This window comes from Trachinotus anak, unplaced genomic scaffold (genome assembly GCF_046630095.1).
Source record: "Trachinotus anak isolate AG129_WGS33_773 ecotype Australia unplaced genomic scaffold, CSIRO_AGI_Tana_v1 ptg000002l, whole genome shotgun sequence".
Classification (NCBI taxonomy): domain Eukaryota; kingdom Metazoa; phylum Chordata; class Actinopteri; order Carangiformes; family Carangidae; genus Trachinotus; species Trachinotus anak.
The window spans coordinates 29,406,007-29,430,134 of record NW_027273853.1 but is presented as its reverse complement, the minus strand read 5'-3'; the positions used below and the strand labels follow the sequence as shown (position 1 = coordinate 29,430,134).

At 45.4% G+C, this 24,128-nt stretch overlaps 1 protein-coding gene across 1 annotated transcript; it reads right to left on the bottom strand.

Moving 5' to 3' along the window:
* Positions 1-2,208: 2,208 nt before the first annotated feature.
* LOC139608317 (uncharacterized) lies at positions 2,209-22,475 on the bottom strand. Its single transcript, XM_071461947.1, has 7 exons — positions 22,446-22,475; positions 22,177-22,220; positions 18,668-19,112; positions 18,407-18,561; positions 10,422-10,628; positions 4,427-4,471; positions 2,209-3,332 (listed from the first exon to the last, which is right to left on the bottom strand). Exons 3-7 carry the CDS (start codon positions 19,071-19,073, stop codon positions 3,078-3,080), a joined length of 1,068 nt encoding a protein of 355 aa, XP_071318048.1. The 5' UTR covers positions 19,074-19,112; positions 22,177-22,220; positions 22,446-22,475; the 3' UTR covers positions 2,209-3,077.
* Positions 22,476-24,128: the final 1,653 nt, after the last annotated feature.

Below are 24,128 nucleotides of genomic sequence, written 5' to 3'. Positions count from 1 at the left end.
ACCAACAGTCGGCCTCCGTGTGCCGGGCATCTGTTGGCCCTTTGGCGGCGGTGGAGTGACGGGTGGGATGAGTTTGCGCCACTCGTCTGAAAGCAGCAGGGAAAGCACAGATCAAAAAGGCAGAAATTTCACTTCTTCCGTTTTGATCAAGTGAAGCATGAAAAGCAGAGTAATACTCTCAAGTGGTGAGACCATTGATGTTGTTATTTCTGCATGGGGAGGTCCACAGCCACAGGGAGGAGGGGGGAGGGTGCGCATTAGGCGAGGCCATATGGAGGGCTCCTTTTGCAAAAGCTCTTGAATAGGAAGCTTAGACTCCCATAATGCCGTGTGAAATTCTACTTCTGGCATTGGTGGGGAGTTTTCAAAGCCAGTCTGCAACAGTACGACCATATGTGCGGCGCTGAAACGCCGTCTCTTTTATTGGGTGTAGAATCACACTCTGACTCAACAATGAGTCTGAGGACCATATGTTGGGACGTGAGGAGACGGCTGCTGTAAAAAATCCCTGATCGATCCACAGACTGAGGACAGACGGAGGACAGACGGAGGACAGACGAAGGAAAGACTGGGGACAGACTGGGGACAGACGGGGACAGATGGAGGACAGACGGGGGACAGATTGGGGACAGACTGGGGACGGACGGAGGACAGATGGGGGACAGTCCTGCTCCTGCTCACTGAATCCTCCAAACTGTGGACTCAGGGAGGGTGGGGGCGTCTCACAGGTCCTCTGTTGTTGTGTCTGGCTGTGTGAAGAACTTATCGCTCCCTCCATCTGCTCGCGTGTTAATTGCCGTGTAATTACAGTGTCATTACACGTCTCCGTCGTCAGAGCTGCTGAAATCACTCCGCCGCCTCCTGAGCAGGATTTCTACATCCTCCTCTGACCGCTCACCGTGGACCAACCCCCCCAGCGCTCCTTCATCAAGCGAGACCCCCCAGACTGAAAGAGACAATACAAACAGTGCAGCCACTTCCTCTCTGCATCTCTCGCTCACTCTGAGTTCATTTTGTGTGTTTGTTGTCGTTTTGCATTTTTTGTGGTCATTTTGCATCTCTTTGTTGTTGTTCACTGTCTCCGTCATTTTGTGTCTGTGACTGTTTGACTAACTTTCCAACCAGATATATAAACAGTCACTTCAAACAGAGGCTCAGGGCCCAGGGGCCCCGCTGGCCCTCGGGGCCCCGCCGGCCCTCGGGGCCCTGCAGCTCGCTCTGTAATCCAACATTAACCTGACGCCTGCAGACTCAGAAACACAGCCATGATAAAAATAGGCCGGGTGTGTGTGAGCGGAGGAGGTTTGTGTGTGTGTCTGCATGCAGCTGTCAGACTGTTTGAAGGGAGGCTACACACCTCGCAAAGCAACGCTGCCTTATTGTGGGTTTTGTGGGTTTTGTGCACAGACACGTCAGACAACTGGACGTCGTGTGTTTGAGCTGCAGTTTACATTAACCACCTCCACCGTGTTCAAAGAGCTGCAGATGTCCAAACGTCCCACTCTCTCTAACTGCTCTGAAGGCAGCAACGCAGGTGATGTCACTGCCAGCTAATTGAGGCAGAAGTGAGTGTGTTGTTGTGTCCTGGTTGTGTTTAGATGATTAGTGTTAACGACACCAAGAGGAGAAGACAACTTACCCCCTTCATGTAGAGCGAGGTTTACATCACAGGAGGAGGAAGAGGAGAAACACAGGAAGAATACTTTACTCTCTGCTCACACACACGCACACACACAGAAACAGACACAGACACACAGAAACAGACACAGACACACACACACAGAAACAGACACAGAAACAGACACAGACACACACACACACAGAAACACACACACACTCCAGGTATCATTGTATCTGACACAGAACCTGTTGATTGTTCCTTGTTCAGTGTTTATGGTCATTTATGATGATGATGGAGATGATGAAGGTTTGTATAACTGGGCTCTGTGGTCAGTGACTCTCATGTCTGATCATTTTTACAGTGAACGTCTCTGAGCTCGTCTCCACCTGCAGCTGCTACAATGGTCAAAATGTCTTTATATGTTTTCATGTTCAGACTCAGCCTGCAGATACACACTGTGGAGGAGGAGTCTGTCACACAGCTGGTGTGATGTCACCATGACATCATCTGCAGATACACACTGTGGAGGAGGAGTCTGTCAAACAGCTGGTGTGATGTCACCATGACATCATCTGCAGATACACACTGTGGAGGAGGAGTCTGTCAAACAGCTGGTGTGATGTCACCATGACATCATCTGCAGCTACACAGACTCAGGCTCTTCACTCTTCACTGTTAAACTGATAAAGCGGAGCTCAGGTGTAAAGAGTGTTTATCTGCCTGATGGGATTTATCTTCATCCATTTTCATCATCTTCACCTGCCGTCTGATGCTCAGCAGCTTCTTCTCCAAACTAACAGGATTATTATCCCCCCGCCCCCCCCCATTCATCTCAACAAGTAGATTACTGACTTGTTTACTGCTCTTTGAACATTTCATTTCCTTCAGCCTCTTGTTTCCTCTCTGATCTCTTCTATCGACTTTCACTGACGCCGCGCTGAGTGACCACTTAACACACAGGTGTTGGTGGATCCACAGGACGACACACACATTTATCTTCATACACTGTGTCTGAACAGAGGTCGTCTCAGTGGGTGGTGATAATGACCAGCGTTACACTGAGCTGCAGGAATGTTCATGTATTCAGAGGCTGGTGCATGTGAGCAGAACTAAGACTCTACTGAACCATGAGATACTTACAGTGATGAAGTCCTGATGAGGGCAGAGAGGAAGAGGAAGAAGGAGAAGAAGAAGAATTCAGTTCAATTCAATCCAATTTTATTTGTATAGCACCAAATCATAATATACATAATATAAATACATAATATACATTATCTCAAGAAGAAGAGGGAGAAGAAGAAGAAGAAGAGAGGCTTCACTCAGTATGACTCTGATTCTGATTCTGCCTTCTGTACCATGGAGACACTCTCTGATTGGCCGACAGCTGTCAGGTAGTGATGTCATGTATCAAACTGTCAGTGACCAAAGCAACAACAACCTGTGATCAGATTCAGGATCAGCTGATGAAGTTGGGTTGGAGGATGACAGTTTCCTCTCTGACCTGCAGCTCAGACTCAGACTCTGACTCAGATCTTCCTGTGACACAGTGACACTGGATCCTGTTTCCTCTCAGGGACCAGAACTGTACCTTCTTCAGAACCAGGCCTGGATCCTGAGCCAGCAGCTGACGCTGAGCAGCCATGTTCCCCAGAGCTGAGCTCCTCCACCAGTCCTTCTCCAGAGGATCCAGCTGCACCCTGTGGAACAGAGACTGGGGGGGGGGGGGGGGGGGGGTTATTTATGGCACCAGAGCTTCTTTATGTTTGATGTTTGCTGTTTTTTTTACTGGTCGGTGAGTTTGTCTGAATGTGTCCTCCTCTGAGGAACCAGGTCGACGATGGAGGCTGTGAGCAACATGGACCAGGATCCTGGAGAAACACCTGTGCAGGTGACAGACAGGTCTGATGATTCGTCTACAGCTTCCTGTTTCACAACTGCAGACGAGGTTGTGAGTCCCTCAGTGTTTGTTGTGATTAGTGTGTTTGAGGTCTGTGTCCCTCTCTCAGTGCTCACAGCCTCCACCTTGAGGAGGAGGCGGCGGTGCAGCACACAGGTGGTGTTTCAGGAGTGAGTGTTTGTGTTGTAGCTGCTCAGTCTGACCACACCTCCAGCCTGCAGGCCGCCACTGTTACATCATCTGTTGGTATTGTCCACCGTAAACCCGCGTCCTTGTTGTCCTCTAACCATGGCGGGGGCCGCCGTGCTGCGGGGTGGGGGTCCTGATGCCATTAGTGGTGTTTACTGGCCAGCAGGATGCTGTGAAGCACCACCCAGGCCTTTAATCAGAGGCCTGCCGGGCCGTCCTCACTGTTTACCTGATACCTCCATGTTAATTACACAGCCCCAACCAGACACAGAGGGAGGCTGTCCTTCAGCCTGACAGCACACACAGAGGGTGGGGTGGGGGGGGGGGGGGGGGGGGGGTGGGGGGGGCTGATGGAGAGCTGATAGAAAACAACACACAGACTCCACCTGTCTGCAGGTTTTTAACAGTCAAAACTATCTCATTCATTTCCTCTGCTGCTCCACGTTTCCTGTTTCTCTTCAATCTGTAGAGAAAATAATCAGCATATTGATCAATGATCAATGAATCTGAACTTTAATATTTCTGTCTCAGCTCCAGTTAAACACCAGTTTATCTGCTGGTTCCAGTCAGACAGCAGTGGGAGGCCATCACAGCCAATGAGCAGCCAGCGCTAGTTCTGTCGGGGGTGGGGGTGAGGGGGGGGGGGGGGGTGCTGATGGCTCTGACTGCAGGGCAGAGTGTGTTCACACTCACACACAAAGACACTAACACAGACTCACCATGACAGAGGAAGCAGTCACACTCCTGGTGTCGTCCTCCTCACTCTGCAACACAACAACAACACAACAACACAGTCAACAACTGTCCAGTGTCAACAATGAAGCACAAACAGAAACAAAAACAGCAACATTCACATATTTTATACTTTTGTCTCAGGTCACAACAAACATTTACTCATTTACTCACTGGACAGAAAAAAAATGACGACTTTTCCCTCAATATAGTAACAATGATTTCATCTCTAAATATTACAATCTTCAGATATTAAATCAGTTTCTCTAATTATTTAATTTTACTTACTTAATTATTTTTTCTTCAAATACTATGAAAATATTTTAATTTTTTATATAAAGTTATCTAGTTTTAGAAAAATTTTAATATTTTGGCCTTTTTCCTACGACTTTATTCTTGACATGATTCTTTTTACATTTGTGTAATTTTATGACTTTTTGCTTCAAATATTTCATCTTTTTTATTGCAGTTCTCAAAATATTGAAACTTTCTTCCTTGATATATAATATTATTATTGTTATAGTTATTGTTATTATTGTAACCCTGATTTCTTGACACCTGTCCCCCTGTAAACAAAAGCAGGTATATATGTGAAATAATAAACTAATAATGAAATTATATAATAATAGCAATGAAGTAAAATGAATTAATCATATAATAAACTGAAATAATATTGCATCACTTAGTAAGCAACAAAAATGTATATGATAAACTTATAATTTAAAAAACTCAAATATGTACAATAACTAATGTTACTTTCTTTTTTCTCTTTTTTTTCCTTTTCCCTACAAACTTTTTTCTTGATATATTGTGACTTTTTTTCTATTTGCTCCAAATATTTGGTCTTTTGTGATCTTGAACTATTATAATTAATTAATATAATATTAATGATATAATTAATATTATAATACTTTCTCCTCAGAACATTAGGACTTTTTTTCTTGTTTATCAAGTCCTAATTTCCCGTCACACTGACTCTCTACATGTGCACTTCACTTCTTGCTCTGAGCTGAAACTGAAATGAACTAATTAATAAAATTACCATGGAAAAGAGCTGCAGTAAATCTGCTCTCCTGTGTGGACTGACCGGTGCAGTCTGTACACAGGAGGACGCAGACATGCATTAATAATCATCTTTGGGATAAATGAGTTGTTGTGTAATTGCTTGCAGTGTGAGTCATTATATAAGATTCGTGCAGACTGAGAGTGAACCTCCCTGAAGGAGGGTGCAGGGGGAGAATCTCACGAATCCATTAAATCCCTAAAAAGACTGTTGCAGCTCTCAAAGGCTCAGTAAAACACACTTCAGAGAGGATGGAGCTGCTTTCATCTCTGCACCTGACATCTTTATTTACTGTCTGCTGTCAGTAGCAGATTGGAGAGGTCTCCTCTGAACGTGTTAATGAGCTCCGTCCCATTGTCTCATTCATTCTTTCATTTCTCCTCCACACACATGAATAAATCCCTTTCATGTCTCCTCCTCCACTCATTCCTCCATTTACAGCTTCTGCACTTCTCCACTTGTTTGGTCTGATTTCTCTCAAGTGCCGTCGTCCACACATCAGGACGGAGTCTCAGCAAAGGACTCTGGGAAATACTCAAATAAACCAGCATCAGTTTCCTCCTGATGGAGGAGCTGGGACCTGGATCAGAGGAGGAGCTGGACTTGGTTACAGGTAACGAACTGTTCAAGTGTTTGACGTCATTACTGACAGGATGTGATGGAGCAGTGATACAGCTGTGAGTAATCAGGTTGATGCGACAGAACTTCTTCTTCTTCTTCATCATCATCATCGTCTGCTTCCTCCTCCTCAGGTGTAAAGAGTGATGAGTCTCGATATGTGAACAGATGGAGACTCATCTCCACCTCTGTCAGACTGTATGTGTCCAGTTCCACAGTGATTCAGGTTCACACACACACACACACACAGAGGATTATGGGTAGTGAAAGGTAAAACACTGCTTGATGCCGCTCAGCAGGACGACTCAGTGGTGGAGACTCCTGGTGTTATGATGGACATTTACTGACTGTGGACAGACGAGCGCTGGTCTGTTGGAGGGAACAAGACTCCCAGGAGGTGGTGGTGGAGGAGGAGGAGGAGGAGGAGGAGGAGGAGGAGGAGGAGGAAGCTGCTCCTCTTGCTGCTCCTCTTCCTCCTCATTAATAATCTGACAACTCACTCACTGAGGAGTTTGACTGAGTGACGCTGTAGAGGTGAATTAAAGGTAAGAAACTGTGTCTGCAGGCCTGTCTGAAATGAGGACGCAGCATTAGCTAACATTAGCTGATGGTAAACAGAGCTAACATTAGCTGATCAGCGGTAAACAGAGCGTCCAGCTGAGGCTGAGTCAGCACGGTTCATCCTCTGGAGACCAGGAACCTGATCTGTTAGAAACCTGAACCAGAAAACACACCAGTTTGATTGAGTTCAGAGGTGAGAGCACCTGAGCAGAGGTGAGCCAGGTAAACAGCAGGTCATTGCCTTTATCTGCCAGGTGTGTGTGGGGGGGGTATCTGAAGGTCGATCACTGTCATGATCTGAACACTCTGTGAGCTGTTAATACTCTGCACGAAACAGTGACCTCATGATCTGACATCACAAACTGAAGTTTAACCTGGCGCAGGTCTGAGCTCTGACACACCTGAGTCAAGTCAGGTTGGATTCAGATCAGTAGTTCTGTTGTCGTCTGTTTTGGTCTCTTTCTGTTGTTTTCTGAAGCTGACGAGCTCTGGGAGCCACGTCAGGAAGACTTCACCTGTCTGTTGTTTCATCTGTTCTGTGAACTGTCTACAGGTTCTCAGGAGAACCAGTCAGGGGAACCAGTCCATCCCTGTGTCTCAGTCTCATCTGGAGACGACTGCATCACAGCAGAGACCAGACTGTCCCAGTTCACAGGCTCCTTCAGGTGAGTCCTTCTTTACCTGGACAAAAGAAGCTCCAACAGGTGGATCCTTCATGGTCCAACATATTCCATGATTCATTGCAGCAGTGATGTAAATAATCTGTTGTCAAACAGCACAGACTGAGTCTGAGGATCAGCTGTTAGTGTCAGTGTTGTTTAACAGGTACAACTGTTAAACCAAGGACCTGAGAACCTCAGGTTTGTGTGACAGGTAACAGTGAGGGTGGGAGCAGCAGGTGACGGAGTGAAAATCCTCCGTAGAAACCGTGTCAGTTCAGCTCGGCCTTCGTGGTCTATGACAACTACAACAGGCCAGACCTTCGTAGACCAGGTCCCCTGAAGGATCGTTATCATGTCATCGTCCTGGGAGAAGAGAAATCTGGATCTCAGAGTGACACCCCCCCCCCCCACCCCTCCCCCTTCCTGAGGCCTTTCACAGCCCCTCAGAAAATACAACTCTGTGCTGAGGAGACATGAATGGGCTCCTGAACAAAATATCCTCTGTTAGCATAACAAAGCCTTTCCCAGCCACTTCCACTCCTCCATCTATTCATCCTGTCAAAACACAGTCGGTTGGCTTTTCCTCCCCCTCCTCCCCCTCAGATCCTCTGTCAGCTACAGAGGCAGGAGGAAAACCTCCCACCTCTCATCACCATTCAGGAGCAGCCCTTTGTTTGCCAATTGACCGTCCTAATTGGTGGTGTTTACAAGCCGCTCCGTCAAAATGGCGAGCAGTGAAATCCTGCAGAGCTGGTTCGGGGGGGGGCATTTAGAGGCCGGTCAGAGGAAGGAGGAGACGCAGCATTAAGAAGAACAGAGACAGAAAATGAACGTTTTGGGTGAATTAACCTTTAAAGCTCTGATGTTTTGGTTTCTGCTTTTTGTCTCAATCACTTTTGTCAGTTTCACATAAAACGAAACGATTAGATCAAGAGAAATAAAAACTTCTGTGTAACTTCAAAATAAAAGACGAAGTTTAATCAGATAAATAATCTGAGGTGTGTCTCATCAGGAGCCTCTGAGGCTCTGATCAATAAGTCTTATCTGTCATCGGCTCTCTGCTCTGATTAAAGTTATTAGCAGATTAAACTGCAGGACGACAGGACGAGCTCGATCCTCAGAGGAATTAAAGAGCGGGAAACAAACAGGTCGAACTGAAGTAAACAAACAACAACAAAACAAGAAGCTGAAGAATCCGAACGACGCTTCGCCAGCATCACGTCCGACCACATGACTGAAAACTTCTCATGATTTAATTTCTGTGTCTGAAGAAAACTTTTCAAAATAAGAGAAAAACTCTGAACTGAGTCTCAACAGCAGCTGTTAGTGAGGGAGCAGATTTTATTGAGTCGTGTAGTGTGATATTTTTAAGAAGAGGGTGCAGGTTCATTTATTCTTACAGGAGCCGGTGTGGGCGGGACTTCCTCTTTAACTCCAGTCAGACTCAGCCCTGCAGCCACGACTCACTGAGTCTGTCTGAAATGAAATGTCCCTCAACAGCCCAGTGAGACGGACAGAAACATATTAGAGGCTGTGATGAAGTCCACTCCACTGACACAGGACTAAGCTGTGTAACTTAAAGGGACTCCAGACTCTGTAATCCCCCACACACCCCCACCATCCCCATCCCCCACTGTATGAGTTCAGTCACAGTGATGAAGCTGCAGCTCTTCCTTCATCTTCACTCATTGTTTCATTATGGTGGATTTTGTAGAGGGAGAAATATGATGATATATATGATGATATTATATCACAAGCTTAATATTACCTGTTAAATCCATGTGTGTGTGTGTGTGTGTGTGTGTGTGTGTGTGTGTGTGTGTGTGTGTGTGTGTGTGTGTGTGTGTTACCCTGATCAACCTTGTCATTATTGTTTTTACTGAACATTTTAATTGTTTGAAAGTGAATCCTACAGAAATGATCTGTGATGGTTTATTTGAACCACGAGGTTCCAGGAATATGAGGAGATGAAAACTCAAAAACACTTTGCTGCCTTTGGGTCTTAAACTGTCCTGTGTTTGTCCACCATCTCTTTAAAGCTCCACACAGTCTAAAGGTCGATGTCCATGTGTTTGTGATTATAAAGCAGGTCCAGGTTCTATATTAATACTGTGAAAGTATCAAAGCCTCAGTCCACAGAGAAATGCACACAGCCTGTATTCAGAAACTGAGCCTTAAACTGTTCTCTTTCAGGTGATGAAGGTAAAAGTCAGAACAACAAACCACAGACAGAACAAACCCGTCAGATCAGCTCTGGCGTCATGAGGCCTCTGCTAATGTAAGTAATGAAAAATCTGCACACATTATCATATTAATTGAGATTCTCCAACAATCATGTTTTGCCAGTGGATGCATTCAAATCAGGCTTCGAGTCGGGGGGAAATTTAATGAGAGCGGAGTCAGATAACAACGTCGCCGGTGTGGCACTTAGTCTCCGGCTTTTTGGAGAAAAGCACTTATCTCACCCCGGGACCCTGAGCCTTATGTAATCTGCTCTCATTCACCGGCGCTGCCGTGTGATTGTCTGAGAAATGAAAAAGCCATTTAGGAGCAGGCGGCGCTTTGAAAGGAGCCGCCTGTTCTGCAGCGTGGCCCTCGTTGTCAAAGCTCACAGGGGTCACCGGAGGTCAAGGGAATTATGATTACGCCACAGGCTCGGCACTCGTCCGCCGAGCTCCGTATTCCCCGAGTGACCCGTCGGTAAAGAGGGAGCGTCTGTTCCTGCTGATGAAACTGGATCTGCACAGGGACATGAATGTTTTGTGGGGGGGTATCGCCGCTGTTCAGTTCAGGAGGTTCATCTTGACAAGATGGAGGTCGGTTTTTTTTCCCATTTTCACTGGTTCCTGACAGGTTGGTTGTGACTTCAGATATTTGGAGGTTGGACGGAGGTTGGACGGAGACAACAGGACCGTTTCAGACAGTCAAACATCAGAAATCAAACAACACTACTGTAAAAACTGATCATAATCAATATAATATTCAATAAGAAGTGTTTCTCCCAGAGGTTCAACATGTGTCCCTCAGGCCTGTGGACACGTGAACAATGCACCACAGGGAGGTTCGTCTGTCACTCACCCTCCTGGAGATGGTCGGCTCGCTGGCCAGAGACAAGGAGTCGCTCCTCAGAGACAGGAGGTCGGAGCAGGTCATGTCTCCTCCATCACTGCTGGAGCTCAGACTGGGCTCAGTGAACAGGTTCACAGCTGCAGGGGTCACCAGGTCTGCTGGTCTCTCTGGTGGTTCCACTGGACTCACTGGTGGCCCGGCTGATGCCGATAGAGACTGGAAAACACAGGGGAAACATGAGGGCTGAGACTAATCATTATTCTCATGATCAATCGATCTGAGTATCCCACAGCTGACAATGTGTTCAAATGAATGAATGACCGCAGGACATTTCATTCACCGTGACGACAAAGAAAAGCATCAACTCTTCAGACTCTAGAAGCTGAAACCAGGAAGTGACTGAGATGATCAATCAATCAGAAAAATAGCTGCTGATCTTTATTCTTTTCTGTCAATTAATCAATTAATCAGCTTCTGTGAGACAAAGACCTGATCACATCCCTCTGATCCTTCACTCGTTACTGATGAGAGGATTCAAAATAAAGGAAAAGTAGAATCATGAGCTCAGTACGTCTCTCTCTCTTTTATCTATTTTACCAACACAGTATGAGGCCAAGTGCAGGTCTCAAGGATTCAGAGCAAGTACTCCATCATCATCATCATCATCATCACTCCTTCATCCATTAAGTCATAAATTATAAGAGGGAATGACATTCAGCTCATCAGACATCTCCTCCATATTAATGCACCAAAAACATAAAAGAGAAATAAAGTGAAGATTGTTCAGGAAACTCGAGTCAGAGTCGAGTCTCACGTCTCAGCTCACTGTGTGCGACTCAGGTCCCGTCTCACCAAACGTCCTGGATCCTGAGGAGCTTTTCTAAACTCATTCACATCACACTGAGAAACTAAATATATCAGCTGTTCATGATGAAGCTGATGTGTAAATGAGCAAACCTCTCCTACCTGCTCTCCGTGTGACACCCCAGGAATAGTCCTCACACAAACAACACACCCTCTCAGTGTGAACCACACAACATGAACCACCAGCCATCAGTTCAGTCTCGTGTCCCTCAGACAGCTCCAGGTGCTGCAGCATTAACATATGAGACAGTGTTTACTGTTCAACAAAATGTGCGTCTGCCTCCCTGAAAGTGGCGTTCATCTTCATAACACACAGCCGACGCCGCCTGGGCCTGTTGACTACAATTAGGCCTCAGTTTGCAACAGACACCAGCAGCAGCAGTTTAACATCTCACAGAGACACAAGTGTCCTTTAACTGTTTCGGACGGGAGTCCCAGGAGAGCTAATTATACTGCTCCACTCACCACTGTCCCTGCCACACACACATTTATATACACACAGACAAAGGCAGACTAACACACACACAGACACACACAGTGGGAAAGGCCTGATAAAACACGTCACACCTATCATCTTGATTTCAGCTAATTATTTCAAGTACTACATCGTTTTCACTGTAAATAATGATGACACTGCTTTACACTTCAAACCAGGTTCCTGCCGCGCTTTTAATTCAGATTTAATCATCACATGCAGGCCTCAGGTTTACACTGCTCTACATGTTCAGCATGTTGTGTGTCACTGAGGTTTGACGCACACACAGAAACCCAGCTGGAGAAATAAATGATGTTTAAATAGAATTATACTGAGTGTAAAAGCAGAACATTGTGAAACTATGGAAACATTTAAACAACACTTCAGAGAAATACTTTAGATTTTCTCACAGAGTTTGACTGAGAAGAACAATTTCACTTTCAACTGTGTTCAAGTCACTGACGGTGTATCAAGTATCTGTGTGAGGCTCAGGTCAACAGTGGGAACAGATCTGACTAACAAAAGACACTGTCACTGTCATTCAGTGACTTACACTGTGAGCTACGACTGATATTTGTTCACATTTTGGAAAATGAAGTACAGTGATCAGCTGTGATCAGCTGTGATCAGCTGCTGTCTGCAGTGTATCATCATGTCTCTGTTTCACTGTGACACAGAAGGAAACTGAAAAACAGGAGGATTCTCAGTGAAGTTCTGCAGCCTCTGTTTCTCTGGAGCTTTATTGTGGAGGGAGTTTGTGTGTGTTAACATGAACATGTTCAATTCATTTCAATTCAATTCAATTTTATTTGTATAGCGCCAAATCATAATATACATTATCTCAAGGTTCTTTACAGGGTCGGGTCCAGACCTTACTTTGTTACAGAGAAAAACCCAACAGTTCCCACAAAGAGCAAGCGCTTGGCGACAGGGGGGAGGAAAAACTCCCTTTTAACAGGAAGAAACCTCCAACAGAACCGGGCTCAGGGTGGGGGGGTCTGCCTCGACCGGTTGGGTTTAAGAGGAGATAAAAGAGGGGGGGGTGGGGGGGTGGAGAGAGGAGAAAAGAGAGAGAGAGAGACCAGGAACAGCTGTGTAGGTCATGGTGTGATGTTCATGTATGAACTGAACTGAAGCTGCACAGAAACACGAGAACGAGCTGTTAGGATTTTAATTGACATCACCTCAGTCTGAGCAGCAGTGAGAGAACACCTTACAGCAGCCATGTTTGATGTGTGGCGTTAAATGAGCAGACTCACAACCACATGATCCCTGCTGTAAGCGTAGAGAGAGCATGTGACGTGTGACGTGTCTGGGATCCGCCTGAGGTTTGTTTGGAGGGTCTGACTGTCACCTGAACAGGAAGAGACCTCGCAGTAACACGACACTGAGTGCAATCTAATTGGTGCTGCTGACTGTCAGAGTCTCAGTGTCCTGATACCTACATGTACGAGCCCAGTGAGATGAAGAGTTAGTGAGGAGTGAGCAGTGTGAAATCTTGAAGGGAAACAATGAAGCCGACTGAGTCAGAACATGCCACCAACGAAGAAGAATGAACTGACTGTGTGTCAGAGCTGAGACTGAAGATGTCGCAGGATGAAGTGATGTCGCTGATTCGACTTCTGTTGACAGGACTTTAAATGTTCTTTTGACTTCAGGCCTGATAGAACATGAGCTCAGAGCTGTGATGTCTCAGGGATAAAACATGAATATTCTGCAATTTAATAAAGTCTGAACAAAAACATCCAATAATAATAAACCAGTCCAGTAAAGCCTCCACCTCTGCAGGTAATCACAAAGACGTGAAGATGAACACCTGTGCAGGTGAAGTGTGAGCAGGTTCAGACTCACAGTCTGAACCTGTCCTGCTTCGGTCTCCAGACCTAATGATGAACCTCAACAGTACCAGCTCCTGGACATTAAGTTAACTACAACTCCCAACATGCATTTCAGCAAAAAACATCCAATGACAGCGTAGAGTTGTGTCATGTGAGCAGCTCATTAACAGCCTGTGAACTCAGCAGCTGTGGTTCTGTGTCCTGTTGAAAACTGAACTGACAGTTTCTCACCTCTCACTAGCTTCTTCCTCACAGCCTTGGCCCGAGGCCCATGGGTATTGTAGTATTTAGAGGTGTCTGCCAGAAATACAGTTAGTTTACAGATTCATCTGAATAACAAACTGAAATAGAGAAAAACCAGCTGCTGCTCACACTTCACTTCATCGACTGCTTTCAGACTGAAACTGTCCTGATTTAAACACCAGGTGTGTGTCCAGTTACAGATGAGACAATACAAGAGTGGCTTTATCTGTGTCTCAGTTCAGGGTCTCGTCCTTCAGGGCCTCATCTGAAGACGACTGTGTCACAGCAGAGACCAAACTGTCTCATCTCAAACTCCTTCAGGTGTGTCCTTCTTTTCCCACAGGTGGATCCTTCATGGTCCAACATATCCCAAGATTCATTGTGCACAAACAGCACAGAGAGTCTGAGGATCACACTGTTAATGTCAGTGTAACAGTTAGGTGTTGTCAAGGTTGCTAGGCAACAGGAGCTACACTTTGTGACACAGTGGTAAAGGCGGGAACAACCGGTGACACAAAGTGAAAATCCTCCGTAGACCAGAGCTTTGTCTCTGAACCAGGACACAGTGACATGAACAGTAGAAAGACTCTGCTCAGGTCTCACAGGAATCCACCAGGTAGGACGGTTGATGATTGGCCAACGTGGACGACGTACACGTAGACCCTGGTCTGCTGGGTCTGTTCAGTGAACAGGTTCAACTCTTAGCTACAGAAGAAGCTGGCTGAGACACAATAAACTCTACAGCCAGATAACCTTCATCACATCATCATCCTCGCTCCCTGTCATGCTCTACTCTCACCTGAGAGGACAAATACCTGAACATACAGGTGTCACTGCACTGATCAGTTTGGAATCAGGCTGCTGTCTCCTCAACGACTCCATCTGTTTTTATTTCTGCAGATCAGATCAGATCAAAGCTGAGCTGGACCTCGGCGCCGGTGAGATGACCTCTCACCTCTGCAGGATCGGCTGGGCTCAGGATGTTTTGCAGTGGCGATGCAGACATGATGTGGCGCTGCCACAGCAGCAGCACGGTGACGGCTAATAACAGTAGAAGATGGAGGGTTAACCCTGATGAGGTGCTGAATGGACCCCCCCCCCACCCCGAATGGATTGGCATCTGTGATTCCCCGTGCAGCAGAGAGCATATCCCCCCGTGAACACTCAGGCCTGTAAATTGTTTATCAGACACTAATGCAGGAGTCTAATCCTATTTGCATTCATATTAGTTCCCGTATCAGCATCTGAGGGAAAGACTTATTTGAATTCTTCTGAGGGGTAAATAACTTTATGCATGATATCAGTATCTTCATAATTCACATCAGTAAAGTCAATTTGGTTTAAGTGCTCCTCCGCTGCGGCTCTGAGGAAACCTATTTGGAGACGGTTCGGATCAGTGAGCATGTACACATGAGGGCGGGTAATGGGAATCTATCAGAGAAATATGGAGAGAGAGGCAGGTTCAAACACACTCAGCTGAACCTCCGTGTATACTCAGTTTATTAGGAACACCTGCAGGAGCTCCTCCTGAAGCTGTTCGATTATACAGAGGAGCTTGTGTAGGTGACAGAAACAGGGTGGTGCAGTTTTCATTCTGTAATTACTTTATCACTGTATTCTGTGTTTACTGATAAAATCTGCTCATCATTTGGCAGGATGTCATTTAGGGTTTGCTTTGGTCCATGTGACGTCAATGCCGTCATCCATCCAGGTCCGTGGCCTGGACCTTCACTGTTAGATTTCTCCTCATTTTTAATTCATCTCTGATTTAGTTTTACTCCTCTGTCTCCACATGCAGCTGCTGAAATGGTTAAAAAATATCTTTGTATTTTTTGTCAGTTTTGTGTAATATTGCTGGTGTGATGTCACTATGACATCAGCAGGTCTTTTCCAAGTGGCAACCCACTGTGACGTCACCCATTGGTTTGCGAACTGCCGTTTTGAAGCCTCGAGTTTGCAGTTTGGCTGCCGCCATCTTGATTTTTTGAAACCAGAAGAAACCATATTTGGAGAAGAGGGTGGAGCTGAGTAGGAGCGAGGGGTGGAGCTGACCTAAGAGCCGAGGTCACTGTGCCCGCCCACCTAAACTGTCGACCTGACAACGGCATCAATCTTTCGGCTACGCAGCGCTGCTGAATCTGAAGTCATTTTCCATAAGTCGAGGTAAACTTTTAAATATTTAAATTTAAATATCGTTGGTTCTGTGAAAAAGGACTGCTCTTGATTGACAAGCCAAAATGTGTCAATCATACATTAGCCACGCCCCAATGCATACCCTACTTTATCGTCTATTTTAAATTCAATGGGACTATAATTTAAAAATGAACATCATGTTGTATTGAAGAAGACTTGAAACTAGCAATCAAGACCATAAACTCGTTGAAAATGTTTCCTGGGGTCATAAACCAGGTGAGAAGTAGGGTCATTTTCTCATCGACTTCCATACAATCGGACTTCTTTTTGCAACCAGTGGTGTCGCCCCCTGATGGTCAGTAGATAGAATGCAGGTTTAAGGCTCTTCCACATTGGCTTCATTTTCCGGAGCCGGCGTCGACGTCCATTTTTATATACGGTCTATGGTCTTTTCTCTGTTTTTGCTGCAAGATTCATGTAACACGTGGAAACCAGGACGTTCCACAGCTGCCTCGTACGCTTGACACGAAATGATTCCTGGCCCCATTTCCTCTTCTCCTTAAATTAAATTAAATTAAATTAAATTATAAGTCTAGCTACAGCTACATCGCTAATGTTAGCATTAGCAGCTGTTTACTCACCATGAAACGTTGTGAGTTCAGCATCAAACTTCATTATTACTCACCAACATAGCGTGCTAACTTCAGCAGAGTTAACAGCTAGAAGTGAGCATGCTAACAGCTAGCTCCGGCCCTTCTCCTCACTGTAGCCTCCAGTCTGTCCTGGAGACGTAGCTGCTCAGAGGACGTGTTATAACCTCTGGTCTTATAGAGACAAAGATGGCTGAAGCTGTGGTCAGGTGACCATCACCTGATCCTGACAGGAACCAGGTTCAGAAAACTACAAACTGAACCTTTCAGCCTTCTCACGTTCTATTATCTTGTTTTGCCGCTCTCCTTTCTCACTGCATTACTGCCACCAACTGGAGTGGAGGGTGGATCAGGAAATTGCCTCCTGAGGGGCCCTGGGGCAAAAACATTGGGCCCCTGTTGACCCTCACACCACGTGGTAATTTCATTATTTACCCAGAAACCAACCAGCAGTCTGAACCTGAAATGATGAAGGTTGATTAACTGACAGAAAATCTTGATCATTAATTAAATATTTAAGTCATTTTGTTTTGTTGCAGCTTGTAAAACAGGAATATTTACAGTGAGATGAAAGTGAACTGACTGAGCTTCAGAAGACAATCAGGTGCTTTCAGTCCGTCATCAAATACCTGTCAGGTGTATTGATTGTGACATTAACTGTCACAATTATCCTACGATGACCTTGAGCAACAACTATAAACTCAAAGAGTCCAGGTGTGTGAACTGGATTCTGACACAGACCAGGACCAAGACCAGGACCTCATGATGGAGGATGGACAACCTGTCACAGCTGAGATTCTTAAGTCGTACAGACCCAGATGATGTGGAGTTAACCTGGAGTTTTTGGGGCCCCTGAGCAGTTGCCCACTTTGCCTCAGTGTTTATCCAATGAACTGATGATCACTTTGATAATCGATCAATCAAACACCTGATGATGACAGTTGAAGCCTTCATGTGTCCTGATTAAAGAGACTCGGTTTTCTGTGATAAGAGAAGTTGTTTTCTTGAGGATTTACTTTAACAATGAAACAATTATCAAAATCATTTAAAGTTAATTTTCATACACTGATAATTGTTAATTAAGACTCATCGTTTCAGCTGTAAACTGAATGATTAAATTCTCAAAAAAAACTCTAAAACACTTTAAAGTATCTGAAAAATGCTAAAAAATAAAAATAAAAAGTTGACATTTTTGACAAAATTCTGATCCGTCAGTTAATCCGAAGACTTCTGTGATTATTATTACTGTACGAAAACAAAGTCACAGTGTGAACGATGGTGGTTCTGTTAACACTGTGCTGGTGAAAACAGAAAGAGAAAACTGTCAGGACGTTTGTGATAAAAGCCGGTAAGATCATTCCTCCTCTCGTCATTCAAACACACTGTTCTGGAAAAAGAGAATATTTAAAATAGTTCACAATGAACAAATACATTATTGAAAACATCCAGCGAGTCCTAAGATGTGACGTGTGGAAACTAGACCTGAATCCATAATTACAGCTCCAAACTCTGAGCGCAGTAATATGAAAATAAGAAAATGAGTTGGAGAAACAGAAAAGTGTCGTGTTGATGAAGAGAAGCTGTCAGGGAGGCCGGGCTTTGAACTTGATCAGAGACATCGTTTAAACAAAGAACAAAGGCTGCAAATGTGGAGAGGAAAGATTTACCTGAGAGAGCGGGAAACAAAGGGACCGAGGAAGACGAGACATTTGGCTCCGTCGAGCGGCTGAGCTCATGAATAAACATGAGGCTGATGTTCATGTCGCTTATTACCATCAGGCTCTCACTCACCTCCTCCGCCTGAGTGACGACCAGCGCTGGGACGCTGCCACCTGGCTCCCCGGCTTCATCCTGATTGGCTGCTGCACCCATCAGGACCTGGTCCAAGTCTGAGTCATCGTGGTGAACTAAGTGATGCTCAGCTTGGTTCTGATCCTGAAGAGAAGCTTGTGGCAAACAGACAGAGGAGGCTCAGACTGGACAGACATCAACTTGGGTTCTGAGAAATTTTATCAAAAATATTATTATTACCCATTAATATTAAATTCTCACCTCTGTCCAGATCAGCTGTTTGGTCCTGGTCCTGGATCTGCTCAGCTCCAAACAGATCCTGGTTGACCAGAGACAGATCAGACTCTTGTGTTTCTTCCTCAGCTCGCTGACGACCATCATGGACTTCTAGTGGATTCTGGTTCACTTCCTGAACCTGGATTTGGTTCTCAGGTGGATCTGGGAGACATGTCTGATCTCCAACGTCCACGTCCTCCTGAGCACCATCTTTATCTTGAACAACAACCTGATCTTGATCAGAGTGAAGACTTAGTTGCTCCTGTTTGAAACTCTCAGTGTCCTGGAAAACTTGGTCCAGGTCTCGGTTTTGAGGTGGATCCTCATCCCGTTCTTCTTGTGTCACCTCAGTGTTAGAGAGCTGGAGCTCTTCATCCACAGAGGACTCCATTGTCCCGAGAGTCACTGACCGTCGATGGAGAGTTTGGCTCTGGAAAGAGATCCAACAAAATCAGGACCATGATCTTCTCACAGCATTTATATAACACAGAGTCAAACTGTCTCCTCACAGGGCAACATGAGTGTCCTGGTCCTGGTGGGATAACTCTGATGTGGACCAGTCTTTTTGGATGGACCACAACAGCAGGGCCAGAACCTGCAATCAAGAATGACCCTGACTGACTGACTGAGTGATCATCTTTCCACCATTGGTCAGCTGAATGCCATGTGACTGAGTTGGAGTTTCCCCATTGGCTGGTGCTTCAAAATGAATTGATACAAACAGGAAACAGGTTCTGTCAGGGCTGTTTACAGTCTTCAGTGTTTCTAACTCAGCTCATTGTCTCTACATTTACAGACTTGTTTTCAAACAGTCTGGGTATAAACCCAGACCATGGACCATGTCTGGATGCAGACTGGGGGCTCTGGTCTACACCTCTCGTTAAATCATTATTACTGAAGGAGGGAGAGAGAGAGAGAGAGAGAGAGTCATTGCTATCTGTTTAAGAAACTAGCAGATCTGAATAACATGTAAACAACAGGAAATGAGACAATACGCTTCCTGCAGCACAACAATAAAACCCTGTTTTGAAATAAAGGGTTTTCGTCCACTGAAATACTACAGGGCTTTTAATTTGAAACAGTTACAGGAAGTGTTATATTAACACACAATGCAGACACTTTAACAGAGCAACTGAAAACCAGGCTTCATACTAAAACACAGCTGTGACCCAGACCATGCTCTGTCTCAGATTTATTCAAGCTCAGACACACAACTACATGTTCAAGACTTTGTGGCTCTTCACTGATTGGACAGCTGTGGCTTAGCAGGTGGAGCTACAGGGTTGGTGGTTTGACCCCAGCTCCTCCTGTCCACATGTCAAAATGTCCTTCAGTAGAAGACACAGAACCACATTTTGCTCCTGATGGTCAGACCAGTTGCTTGTAGCTCCACCATCAGAGTAAATGTGCTGTACATTGATCTATATAACATCCTCCTGTGCTCACAATCACTGCCACCACCAGGAAAACAGATGTAAACAGATGTTGTTTTGGGCCGATGCTGCCTCAAAACATCCAAGTACTAATCTTCACAGACATCAGTCTCCAAATCTCAGACTCACGGGTGGTGGTTCGTCCCTGAAGCTGAACCGTGTCCTGTCTGATCAGTGACTGAACATCCTGATGTTACTGTATCTGACTCTGAAGTCTCTCCTCACAGCTGCTTCTTTAACACTTAATAAAGAAATCCCACGGGTGGTAATTATGCCTGAGCACAGATAACAAGGATTGCATTTCATACTTGGATAATAACTATTAAAAAGAGTGTTTTCCAATTTATTAAACACACTGTCTTTAAGTAACCTCTGGACACTTGGCCCACGGGCTAAGCTAATTTATGAGCTGCGGGGGGAAAACAAACGATCTCTTCTTTCATGTGAAAATCTTCACAAAAGAGCCAGTACCATGGAGAATACTAAGGGAACTGCACTGCAGATTTCCTGAATATTCAACTTTGTTCATGCAAATTGTTAACATAACTTTCTGATATGATAAAACCTTACTAGTGTCATTTCATGGGCAGGCCTACTGGGGGGCTCGGCTTGGCGATGATGAAAGAGTCATCTGAGCTTTTCTGAGCCATTACTTCCTCCTGCAGGAGGCTGAGGGTGTGTTTAATATCAGCCTCTGGAGCATCGTCTCCAGCAGAGGAGAGTGAGAGGTGCTTCACCTCTGCCGCCGTCAAGCACTTTAATGAAAGATGCTTAAAAAGCGTGAAAATGCCATCAACTAATCTGCTGGACCCATCTGCACAGGAGCAGCTTCAGATCGGGAGGCTCGCTCCATTTCACCCGTCAGTGCAGTCAGGCTCGTGATGAGCTTAGAGGCTCCTTAAGGACAATGTTTTCACATCACTCAGGCTTCATTACGTTAAATCAATATTCCCTCAGGCGATAGACCCCTCCTCCAATCACAGCATCGTTTGAATTAGATGGTCTTTTACTGCAGAAAAAGTGTCAGCTCAGTGTTTCAAAAAGTCTGAAATATAACCTGAACCTGTAAAAATAATCTGAATTCAATCGGCCTCTACTTGCCCCTTTGTCAGAGTTAATTTTCTTTTTCAGGGGTTGAAATGAACATTTTACCAACGTCACTCCGACTCACAACGACACAGTCAATCCTGCTGAAATCCAACACCTAAACTGCACTGATGCACCTGTCTGCTGGAGGCTCACCTTCACACCTTTACACCAGTCAACAAAAATCTACAACAGAACCTGGAATGAAGAGCTTCCTCTTTTAGATCCACAGGGAGTTTTCCATTAATTCATCAGAAGAAAATTCATCTTTTACTATGTTGATCATCATTGTTATTGTAAGCAAAAACACAAAAGACTTTGTTGGTTTCAGGATCTCAGACATAAGAACTGGCTGCGCTTCATGGAATATTTCAGGATTTGGACTAAACAAGATATTTGAAGACGTCACCTTGAACTGCGTTTCCTCCGCCCGAGCCTGACGATCTGCATCAAACTAACTCCTGACTGAGTCACACCTGAACCCTCACACCTGAACCATATGTTTATCTGGGTCAGTGTGACATCACTTCCTGAGGATATCAGTATCTCTGATGTCCCTCCACAATAAAGCTGATCACAGCTGATTCAGCTCCTGGTGATGAGACATTGGCAACATCACTCTTCCTGTTTAAATCCCCCAAAGCATCATGGGAAGTGTAGTCACAATACTAAAAGTCTGATTAATGCATGAGTATTAATGATGATGATGATCATTATGATTGATCAGATTTTTTTTTATTTCTTATATTTTTAAACTAAACACTTAATTAATCAAATAATCAACAGGTTAATCAATAAAGAAATGAATTGTTAGTTGCAGCCCTATAACACTGATTAAGCCAAGCTGGACATGCAGGTCTGTCCCCTGAAATAGATGCTGGATAGTTCAGTAATTAGGGTCAACAGTAATTAATCAATGAAGCTCCTGACAGCGGCCATCCGCTCGACCTGGAGGCCGGCTGGTTCCGCTCATACCTGGAAATCTGGAAATCTGGAAATCCCTGCTGCAGAGCCTCGTCCTGAAAAACAGCCAGAGAGTCTGTTCAGCCGGAGCCGAGACCACATGTCGACTTCATCTCAAACACAGCCATGAAGATGGATTTCAGCTGATTTCAGTGAGGAAGGGAGACAGTACTTTCACTCTTCCCCTGCTGAGAGGACAGCCTTCCTGCAGTCACCACTCTGCTATTTATAGGAGCCACAAATCAGATTAGACTGAGGCTGAGTTTAAACACTGGCCTCACCTGAGAGGAGCCTGCTTTGACCCAGCAGCACAGAGACACACTGAATGTCTCAGGACGGAGCAGTTCACAGTGGAAAAGAGTAATAATCTGCTTCCAGGGCATCAAACTGCTCACACAGACCCCCGCTCCTCCTCTGACCCACTCGCATCAGGACTGTTAACAACCAGAGGGACACAACAACTCAGAGCTTCAGTTGTCAGGATTTCAGATCAGTGTGAGCCCCCTCAGGCCCCCTGCAGTGACTAACTTCTGTCACATAGACCACATTTCATTCCCTTGCTTTTAGTTGTTTTTTCACCAAATAAGAACAAGTCAAACAAACACCGTTAGTCGGTAGTTTTACATCAGTCAAACTCAACCTGCCTCAGGACCCCAGAGGGATTTCCTGGTGGGTACAGAGTCAGTCAGTCCAGGATCTGATCTGATTGGCTGCAGTTTTAAATTAGAGATGTTGAGTCAGTCAGAGGCGGCACCAGGGCTGGGCTCAGGGGGCCACAGCCCCGAGTGTTTTCTGCAAAGTCCTGAGTCTTAGCTCTTCAGTGCACATGGTACTTTGTGGTCTTTAGACATGAGGGTTAACAGGAAGCACTGAAGGAACAGAAAACAGAGCCCCGCCCCTCAGCCGTGTAGGGTTTTTGTTCAGTCCAATCCGGTGTTAGAGCACCAGCCGGGAAACTGAGAGACAGTACGTCTAATTTACAGCAAACACGTCTGACTCTGGATTAACGTCAAGAGGAAATGTTATTCGACAGAACTGATCTGTGACAGTCAGTCACATGGTCCTAATAAACAGGACACAACCAGTTTCACATATACTGAGTGACCACTTTATTAGGTACACCTGATGAAATCCAACACAACAGCTTCACAAAGATAACACACGTTTACACTGTCACAGAGCTGCTAATGGAACTGAGTCTATTAATGCATCCAGCTGTTCATCTGCATCTGTTTATGGCAAAGTGTTTCTGAAGTGATGGTCAGAGCACAATGGGAGTTATAATAATAATAATAATAATAATAATAATAATAAATCTATTTACATAAAAACACAGAAGTTAAAATGGTTCAAATGTTCAGTGGAATAAAGAGAAAAACTGGAAACTCTCTCTCTCTCTCTATATATATATATCTCTCTCTCTCTCTGTCTCTCTCTCTCTCTCTCCCTCTCTCTCTCTCTCTCTCTCTCTCTCTCCCCCTCTCTCTCTCTGTCTCTCTCCCTCTCACTCTCCTTCTCTCTCTCTGTCTCTCTCTCTCTCTCTCCCCCCCCTCTTCCTCTCACTCCCCCCCTCTCTCTCTCTCTCTCTCTCTGTCTCTCTCCCTCTCACTCTCCTTCTCTCTCTCTCTCTGTCTCTCTCTCCCCCCCCTCTCTTCCTCTCACTCCCCCCCTCTCTCTCTCTCTCTCTCTGTCTCTCTCCCTCTCACTCTCCTTCTCTCTCTCTCTCTGTCTCTCTCTCTCTCTCCCCCCCCTCTCTTCCTCTCACCCCCCCTCCCTCTCTCTCTCTCTCTCTGTCTCTCTCCCTCTCACTCTCCTTCTCTCTCTCTCTCTGTCTCTCTCTCTCTCTCCCCCCTCCCCCTCCCTCTCTCTTCCTCTCACTCCCCCCCTCTCTCTTCCTCTCACCCCCCCCCCTCTCTCTCTCTCTCTGTCTCTCTCCCTCTTACTCTCCTTCTCTCTCTCTCTCT